We start from the raw sequence: 10000 nt of genomic DNA, 5'->3' as shown, positions 1-10000 counted from the left end.
AAATCACCACGTCCTTAACTGTGAGATTTTTATTTGTTGTTCTGTTTCTTTGTTTTTCTTTCATCTTTTTGTCTCTTCCCCCATTTCCCCTCATTCAACCCCCGCTAACCTTCCTCCACTGTTCGGACAATAAAAACAAAAAATCAATCATCTGCTGTCACACAAAAACACACTGCGCTCCACTTCCTACGCTACGCTACGCTACGCTACGCTATCCTCCCCGCCTCTGCACTGCCTCCCTCCCTCTCCTCTCCTCCTCTCTCCTCTCCTCCTCTCTCTTCTCCTCTCCCCCTCTCTCCTCTCCTCCTCTCTCCTCTCCTCTCCTCTCCTCCTCTCTCCTCTCCTCTCCCCCTCTCTCTTCTCCTCTCCCCCTCTCTCCTCTCCTCCTCTCTCCTCTCCTCTCCTCTCCCCCTCTCTCCTCCTCCCCTCTCTCCTCTCCTCTCTCCTCTCCTCACCTCCTCTCTCCACACCTCCTCTCTCCTCGCCTCCTCTCTCCTCGCCTCCTCTCCTCTCTCCTCGCCTCCTCTCTCCTCTCCTCTCCTTGCATCTTTCCCTTTCCCCCTCTTCTTTGCTGCTTTGCGCTCCTCCTCTCCTCCATCCTCCCTTCCCCCCTTCCTTCAGTCCTCCCATACTCACTCGCGTGACTATGCCAAGCCCTGGCTGGCACACAGTAAAACTCCAACGCCAACCAAGTGCCACTGCTGCCCAGATCTCGGTCACAGCCACAGCACCCCTGGGCACGAGGTAACACACTCACCCTGCACCCCCCACCCCACCTTGCCACCTCCCACCCAACCCCAGCCTCCCCCACCCCCCACGCTAACGCACAACGCACTAACTCACACCCTCCCAGTGGTCACTCCTCCTAGACACACACACAAACTACACACTCCTCCTGTAGACACACACACAAACTACACTACCTACTGTAGACACACACACAAACTACACACAAAACAAACACACAAACTACACGCACACAAACTACAGGTAGCTTTTATTTGGAACAAATGCAGGTAGTAATATCTGTCATAAATGTTGTATTACTGAATTTGTAGATGGATAGAAGATACATTAGCTTTGAATGGTCAAGTCTGACACAGCAAAAAATTCCGGAAGTGGATTAGGGGCCACACGTGACAAATTTGAGTTCTGAGATTAATCTCGGAATTCTGGGGAAAAGTCTGAATTCTTAGTTCAAAGTTAGAATTCTGATGAAAAAAGTCATAATTCTTAGTTTAAAGTCGGAAATCGGAGGAAAAAAGTTCTAAATTCTTAGTTTAAAGTCAGAATTTCTCACTAACAATTCTGAGCGGGGAAAGTCTGAATTATTAGTTTAAAGTTAGAATTCTGAGAGAAAAAGTCTGAATTCTTAGTTTAAAGCCAGAATTCTGAGGAAAAAAGTCTGAATTCCTAGAACTTAAACTGGAATTCGGAGGGGAAAAGTCAGTATTAAGGGAATAAAGTAATCAAAAAAGTAAAAAAAGAAGTAACAATTCTGAAATTTAAGTTGGAAGTCTTCCTTGAATATTGAGTAGTAATATTGTAGATGGCTGTGTGGTGCGATGTCTTTGTGTATGTAATAGAGCTGAACAGTCACGTGAAAAGAGTTCCCCATTAATTTCTCTATAGACATTTTGAAAAATCCTTAGACAACAAGTTTTAAGGCTGGAACCAAGCCAACCCGTGACCTAATGAATCGTGATTGACCATAAAACATTTCAGTTAACCATTGTTACGGGTTACCTTGGTTCCAGCCTTAGAACTCATTCTATAAGGATTTTTCTGAACGTCTATGGAGAAATGAATGGGGCAAGAAATGTCACGTGACTGTTCAGCTGTATATGTATCTGTTTTGTAGAGATATTAGTAATTGATAGATATAACTGTTCTACTGTGTCTGTGTGTGATATTGTGCTGTTCATTTGTAATATGCATTATTCATAATTTGGGATTATTTTGTGGTCAAATGTGTGTACCTAATCTGTGATGTACCGCAATAACGTCTGGTCAATTTCACAACGGAATTGTCCTGTCAGTTTGTGACCCTTCCTGTGTCTTCCTCTAGGGGGCGGCGTCGGGCTCTAAGCTGAAGAGGCCGACCTTCCACTCGAGTCGAGGCTCGCTGACCGGAGAGAACGGCGGCACGACACCCAGCAGCACCAAACCAGGACGCACTGGTGAGACACCGCACTCCTGTTAGCAACTGTGCAGCCATATCCTGTCGGTGAAGTCAGTAGATCACATGATACATAATCTCTCTGTGCTGTCCTCCCTCTCCCCCTCCACCCCCTCGTGTCCCTCACACATCAGATCCGAAGCGGGCGGCGTTGACGGCCAGCCGGGCGGGTAGCCGGGCGGGCAGCCGGGCGAGCAGCAGGCGAGGCAGCGACGCCTCGGACGCCTCGGAGCTCCAGGACTCTCGCTCGGTCTGCTCGGACACCTCGGACACGCCGCGGAGGCCCGGGGGCGGAGCCAAACCCTCCAAGATCCCCACCATCTCCAAGAAAACCGCCAGCCCCAAGACCCCGGGCTCCAGCCCCAAGACCCCGGGCCCCGGGAAGAAATAGGACCGGCCGCTCGGAGACGGAGACGGAGACCGAGGGAGGAGGACGCCGTCCTGCTTTGCACCGGGAAAGGCGAAGACGGCAAAAGCAGAATTGTTATTCCTACGTTTTACAGTGGATGGATGGACTACGATCGTCGGCCATCTTGGGTGTACCAACTCTTTGATCGGAACGGCCACCCGTAGGGCCTTCGTGGGACTCATGCACTATGACTGATATGTGATAGGCGGCAGTGGGATAAGAGGAGGATTGACTCTCTCTCTCTCTTTCTCCTTCCTCCATAAAAACCTGCACAACAGGAGAGGAGTTCTGGGTTCTGGTTCTGGGAGTCCCAGGCCAGGTTCTGTGTGTCCAAACAGAAACCGACTTTTCCCCTTTAAGAACCGATCTCAGTTTGACCCACCAACCAACCCGACGTGATGCTGCCTTATTTCCTGTTACACACTTCTGTCCCGAAACAGACAGACGGACAGAGAGAGGGAGAGAGAGGAAGTCTCTCAACTGATTTGCGTTTCTTCAACACTGACACACACACACGTGCGCACACGGTAAAAACACTCGCATTTTTACACAGCGGGTGACAGCCGCCGCAACGACAAAAAAAGAGGAGAAAATGGTATTCAGAAAACATACATGAATTGTGGGTTATATTATGTTGGTTTGTGGTTCAGATGCCTCAAGGATGAGTTAAAAAAAAAAGAAGAAAATATGCAATGACTGCCATGTTGCTTCTTCCCCTGGAGCGCCTGGTGAGAGAAAGAGCCGCCTCAGCAGAACGCGCGGGCGGGGAGCCACGTGTGGGACGGGCGGAGACGAGAGAGAGCGACCCGCCTGACCACTTCCTGCTCCACTCACTCACTTGTCTGGTGATGGCGGGTGGTGCTACACAGCTGAGGACACACATTCAAGCAGGATCGCCTCGACCGTGCGCAACGTTTGGAACGGTGTGACTCGGCGTGTGTTGCGTTTCAACAGAAGGCCAGGTGCATTTGTCGCACGTCTGTTCACACTATCTGAAGTCAAATCACAAACTCTCAATAGAAAGGACTATTTTTACTCAACTAACGGCACATTACTGACAATATACGACAAGTTGTAACCTAACCCGATGTTAACGACTCCGTTTTCTGGATTAAGAGTTCGACAACCAGCGTGCACTAACTCATCTCTCTCTCTCAGCAGCTCCACCTTAATCCCATGTCTGCATTGCGTTGCCCCAGGAGCACAGACACACACACACACACACACAAGCCTGTGTGTATCGTGTGTATCATCGTCACGTGTTACAGAAATGATGGAGGTCATCGACTTGAGTCACTGTATGCAAAAATTTAATTTGCGAATGTCTTCTCCTCTCATTGTTTTCTGGTTAATTTATAATCCAATTGTACTTCTGTTATCTAGCTTAAAAAAACGAAAATCTATTTATTTTTCAGTTCCATCATGTCATATCACCTTTCCTTTGACGGAGACTGATTAGTATTACGATGAAAGAAATCATGATTTTGTACCAAGGAAAGGTCCGCTCGATCCACTGTTTTGACATTATTTGTGTGTAAGGTGTGTTTCTACTTCATTGTAACATTACATTATTCACTAGGACACTGACTGATATCAGTGTGCAGCCTTGTTTTGTTTTTAGTTTTTTTGCTAATGACTACAATTCCCAGATCATGACCAAAGGGGGTTGCCCTTGATGTGTAGACAGAAGAACTACAAATATGAATGACAGGGGACCTGTGGAGAGCGGGCCAATGAGAGCGGATTTCCCCTCTCATGGCCCTCCCCAGTGTCTCTTCTTCAAGACTTTTTTTTTTTTTTTTTTTTGTGGAATGTCCTGTCATTGACGGGGCCCAAGCTGTCTCTGTGTGTGTTATTATCTCTGTGTAAGAGATGAAGTTTATGGAAACCTAATGAAATTACAGCAAAGAAAGAAAACATCGTAAGGTGATTTGTATTTATTTATTGTCTCTTTGAGGGTGGGGTTTTTGATGCTGCACTCCTCTTAGTGTGATGACGAGAACATGGAGGGGGGGGGGGGGGGGGGGGGGGCTGGCGTCAGTCAGAGTCAATTGTGTAAAAGTAAAACAAAAAACTAAAATTATAAACACTTTTTGTTCTGTTTTTGTATTAAAAAATATGCTTGCAGTAAATCTGTCGTCTTGTGTTGGTGATTTATGTTTGTCTTACTTTGGCCGTTTCCTGTAAAAATGAGTGTGTGTGTGCGTGCGTGTGTGCGCAGTATGAGAGTGTGTCATATTGTCTCCAAGTGTGAGTTAATCAGAGTGATCAGTGCAGTCTCCCCCCCCCCCCCCCCAAAGTGTGTGTGTGCATGTATTTTTTTATCATGATTTTTTTGGGGTGATTTTTCAGCATAATGTGATTTTTTTTAAGCGTGTGTGTGTTCAACCACTACATGCAATTTACTGTTTTTAATCATTTTTGATTGTTTTCATAAATGTTTTTATAATTGATCTTATTTTTATTTGAGTATATATGATTTTTTTAATCATCCTATGTATGCATTCATATCACTGATTTTAGGGAGAAAGGTGCAATTCTCTCTTTTTTTCCTTCTTTTTTAAGTAGGCACATATGTTTGTGTAAATACACTACATGTAAAAAGTTTTTTTTGTAAAGAAACTTAAATATCTATTTTTTTATTATTATTGTTATATTTTTACTTTGTATATTTTTGTTTAAATGTGTGTGCGTGCATACAGAGACCTGACAGCAGACCACAGACTCCCCAGCAGTGACCGGACATTGCTCTGTAATTGGGGCTTGGGTGCAATTAGCCTGTGTGGAGATAAGGACACACCCATTTTACCAGAGTCGCCTGCATCTTCTGCTCCAACTCTCTGCTCCTACTTTCCCCTCCTCCTCCTCCTCCTCCTCCTCCTCCTCCTCCTCCTCCTCCTCCTCCTCCTCCTGCCTGTTAGCATGCGTCATTAAGTTCCTGATCACAGCCCGCATGTGTGTGTGTGTGTGTGTGAGAGAGAGGGAGGGCGAATTTGAAAATAACTTTGTCCTGTTTATTCGGTGGTTCCACCGGAGATGATGAGGTCTGATTTTTCAGAGTCCACCCTCTCCAGCTGTGTGTACACACACACACACACACACACACACACACACAACCTTTTCACTCCTCTCTTATTTTCTGTCCACGCTCCATTCATCTTCTACGCCTCCTCCCTACAGGCCATCTGCCATCACACACTCCTCTCTCCGCTCTGATGACAGCCCTCACGCCGTTCCTCCCCTCCTCTCAGGAATGTCTCCTTTTTGGAAGTATTTCGGGGTGTCTAGGAGAATCCACTCCCGTCCATTTCCTCCAGATTTTTGGTTTGTCTTGCTGGAAGACACCACTGATCCCCTCTCCATCTTCCACGCCTCCGCCTTGTCCTCGTGGTCTTCTTCACCACCTCTCACTCCTCCTCGGCCCATCATCTGGTCCAGGCCAGACGCCGTCGCCGATGCACAGAGAGAGAGAGACAAGGAAAACAAAATGAGCCGAGGGCTAATTCCTGGCATTTGGGACTCGCCCTTTCGGCCAGGACAAAATGAACAGTGGTCAGTTTGGTTTGGTCAGTGTTATTCATGCCTTTCAAAGTGACCACAAGTACCAGTCTGCTTTGAAGCCGAGCGTACACAAACACTGACCCTCGCTACTATATTTGAGTCATTTCTTCCCTCCAGATCCTCTGGTTAAAACACGCACTCACACAGACACTCACTCTCTCACACACACAGACACGCACTCACACACACACAGACACACACACTCACACAGACACACACACCCACACTCACACAGACACACACTCACACAGACACACACTTACACAGACACACACACAGACACACACTCACACAGACACACACTCACACAGACACACTCACACAGACACACACTCACACAGACACACACTCACAGACACACACACAGCATGTTTGCATTAGGCTAGCGGGCGCTACTGGGAAAGCTAGGTAAACTAATGGGTGTCTCAACGGGAAATGGTGTGATATCGCATAACGCAAACCACGGCCACTTCACAGGAGGGTCAATGTTGACAGTTCACCTCGACATGACTTTGCTGAGTGTTGGCTGTTAGCTCAAGGTAGACTTACTGAGGAATGTCACTTCCTTTGGTATGGCACTTTGTTTCAAGCCCAAACCGCAGGTACCACAGTGGTGTTGAGAGACGCAGGAGCTTCAGGATTGACCAGAGATGAAAGAAGAAAGCCCAATTCAGCCAAAGTGACAGTGTTGTACTTTCAAAATGTAATATAGGCTACTATTACTAGTTACTTTCATTTGGAAGTAATACATTACTTTACAATATTACGGTCTGTGTAGAGTAACTTGTTACACTACTTTTGCATTACTTTCACCAAAATAACAGCAGTAGCAGAATGACATCGCCGCCCCGGAACCATCCCGAAAAATAATTTCAATCAGTCAGTCAGTGTAAACGTCCAAACATTCTAAAAATGTAATCCTTTTCCTTTGTTATTGTCATCTACAGTATAGTGGATATTTGCATAAAAACACAATTTGATTAGGAAATGATTGTATATTTATTAAATGTGCTTTGTTAAAAAAAAAAAAAAAAAGTAACTAAATTTTCTAACTTGTGTTACTTGACAAAGTAACTGGTATAATATTACTGAAATCCTATTGGTAATAATAAGTTATATACTGATTTACTGCTAAAAGTACCGGTAATATATTACATGTAATATGTTACTTTTGTAATGAGTTACCCCCCCCAACACTGGTGACAAAACACACCCGCAGGAAAGCCTAATAGTGCTTGTCGTGTATTTCTGTTTATGAGGAAAATTAAAAAAATGGGGCATCAAGTTGTCCGTCCCAGTCCGCCGAGCTGGACTGAGACTCCACGGTATTTTGGCCATGAAAGGAAGCAGTCATGAGAAGATGAAAAGATAGATGGGTGGAGGCAGTAAAGGAGGGAGGAGAGGGATGAGGTCTCCCAAGGCCTGACTGCTGGGAGGGGCGATGTGATGTTGAGCGAGGCGTGGGACACTCCCTCTCTGGGTGACGGACACACTCCAAACTTGCTTTAGAGGTGGGCTGCGTTCAGAGCACACACACACACACACACCGCTGCACAGCTCTGGCCTACAGATGCTCACACTCTCTCCCAGCAGCACACAGTGACATCAGAGCTGTGGTAGGAAACATTATGGATTAATAACTAAAGGACGCCTCTGTTAAGGATTAACAATCGGGAAACAATTGATCTTTTTTTTTCTCTCTCTCGTTTAACTGGATTAAGGGAAGACATCTGGAACCCGAGAGACGAGTGGGCGGGAAACAGTCCCGAACGGATGATTAAGAACTCGAGGATAACTGGATAACCGCTTCCAGAAGTGGACAGCAGAGATTTGTGATGAGGAGACTGATCCTGTGAGGTCTCTCTGGTTGTTTTTCCCCCGCTGTGCGTTGACTCAGCGCAGGTGTCAACTGCTTTTTTTTACGGGCCGCCTCTTTAAGTCAAACGGGACCCGGGAGCGGTTCTGATGCCGTTGCTCTCTCATTTCACTTCACCACACTCCATTGCAGCACCTGCTCTTAACTTTGATTGCTTTTTCATCTTACAACTTCAAAAGGGGGGAGACCCATTTTCCAGAGGGGGGTATTGTTTGTCTATATTCAAACACATCAAAAACAACGGTCCTTGTAATTATGTCATTATCTCTGTTCACTGTACTGCATGAGTAGAAGTAGGGGGGAGAGAGAAAGCAGTGGTATTTCTTCTTCTCTGTTTTCCAAGACTGAAGAAGAAGGTAGGAGGGCGAGGAGGGAGGGAGAGATAAACAGAGGCAGTTGAAGGCAGTAAACAAGTCTCGTCCGCGGCCGGCTCCCCTCTAAACACATGGGGCATAAATCAACACTGCATCTGTCTGTGGCGTCTCTGTGAGACAGCGGGACAAACAGTCTGGCAGCGAGGGGGACACAGTGACAGGACGGAGGACGGAGCACGAGGAGCTGGTCTGGAAACACTGGAGGAGAGCTGAAGGGACTGAGGTCAAGCAACTTGAGCAACTGGTTGTTAATTGACTAATCAATTAGTCGATCGTCAGAAAATTAATAGCCAACTATTTTTTATAATTTATTAATCGTTACAAATTTTTTATATTTTTTAACTCGTTTTTAAGAGAGAAATTATCTCATTCCAGGTTCTTAAATGTGAATATTTTCTGGTTTCTTTAGTCTTCAATTACAGTAAACTGATTATCTTGGTGTGGACTGTTGGTCAGGACAAAAGAAGACATTTGAGGATGTCATCTTGGGCTTTGGAGGAAAAGTGATCGCCATTTTGTGACATTTTATAGACCAAACGACTAATCGATTAGTCGGAGAAAAGTCGGATTAATCGATACTGAAAATAATCATCGTTTGCAGGAGGGAAACCACAGCCATGGCTTCAGGCGTCTTGTACCGCTGTGAGAACACGGAGAGCTGCGGCGCCTACGCCCGCTGCTGCCTGTCCCGCCAGCCTCTCCTCCGCCAGGGGGCGCTGCTGCTCCTGCCCCTGCTGCTCCTGTTGCCCCTCTCCCTGTGGGGCCCTCAGGCCGAGGCCGTGGTGCACTCCAGCTTCCGCCGGCTGAGCGGCCGCGAGAAGAAGGAGATGCAGAAGGAGATCCTGTCCATCCTGGGTCTGCCCGGCCGCCCCAGGCCTCACCCGCCCCTCAGGCCGCCCTCCTCGGCCCCGCTCTTCATGCTGGACCTGTACCACGCCGTGTCGGCCGAGGGCGACGAGGAAGGGAACTCCATCCTGGGCCAGGGATACGGGCCGGGGCCGGGGAGGTTCGGCGGCCCGGACGGGCTGGGGCACGTCAGCTACGCGGCCCTGCCCACCCTCAGCACGCACATGCCCCTGCTGGGGACGGTGGTCAGCGAGGCAGACACGGTGATGAGCTTCGTCAACCTGGGTGAGTAAACCATTTCAGGAAAAGATTTCACATTCACTGTTCCAAAAACCTGGGGGTGTGTTCAATCTGCAGAAGGGTGCGCACCGTGTGCTACGGTATCCGCTTTGAACATCATGTTTCCACGAAACAGTGTGCAAAGGGCTTTGAGGCATGTTGTCTCTTATTTGGTGTGGGTGTGTCAGAGGTGTTATCCAATCAGCAGCAACGTGTATATAAACTTGAGGTTAGAAATATGACCCCGTTTCAATGAGTAATATGAGTGAGGTGACTCACTTATGAGAACGTGACCAGAAGCACTATACAGTATCACTATGCCCAGTCTTGATTGGCTGGTGAAGGCGCATCCCTCCGCCTCCGCCTCACACTCATATTTATATAACCGGGGTTATATTCATAACCTCATGTTCTATCCTTATTATAAAAGGGAGCATGTGGGTAATGTTTCTCTGTTTACATTTTTGCTCCATCAG

The 10000-nt window shown here is 47.1% G+C and overlaps 2 protein-coding genes across 2 annotated transcripts in view; both read left to right on the top strand.

Annotated features, from left to right (window-relative positions):
- The window catches only part of LOC310771251 (microtubule-actin cross-linking factor 1, isoforms 6/7-like), a gene marked incomplete at its 5' end in the record, with an annotated part of 8062 nt that extends 3616 nt beyond the window's left edge, over positions 1 to 4446 (top strand). Inside the window, 3 exons of the mRNA XM_083663901.1 lie at positions 622 to 744; positions 2069 to 2180; positions 2314 to 4446. Coding sequence (XP_083520027.1) covers positions 622 to 744; positions 2069 to 2180; positions 2314 to 2570 — 492 coding nt within the window. The remainder of the gene's footprint in view (positions 1 to 621; positions 745 to 2068; positions 2181 to 2313) is intronic.
- A 3976-nt stretch (positions 4447 to 8422) lies between these two features.
- Positions 8423 to 10000, top strand: part of bmp8a (bone morphogenetic protein 8a) — a 16794-nt gene continuing 15216 nt past the window's right edge. The window contains exon 1 of the mRNA XM_083663898.1: positions 8423 to 9530. Coding sequence (XP_083520024.1) covers positions 9017 to 9530 — 514 coding nt within the window. The 5' untranslated portion in view covers positions 8423 to 9016. The remainder of the gene's footprint in view (positions 9531 to 10000) is intronic.

The sequence above is a fragment of the Poromitra crassiceps genome (assembly GCF_964638095.1).
Source record: "Poromitra crassiceps genome assembly, contig: HAP1_SCAFFOLD_468, whole genome shotgun sequence".
NCBI lineage: Eukaryota > Metazoa > Chordata > Actinopteri > Beryciformes > Melamphaidae > Poromitra > Poromitra crassiceps.
Note: the sequence above shows the minus strand (reverse complement) of the source record. Positions and strands in the feature narration are given on the sequence as shown.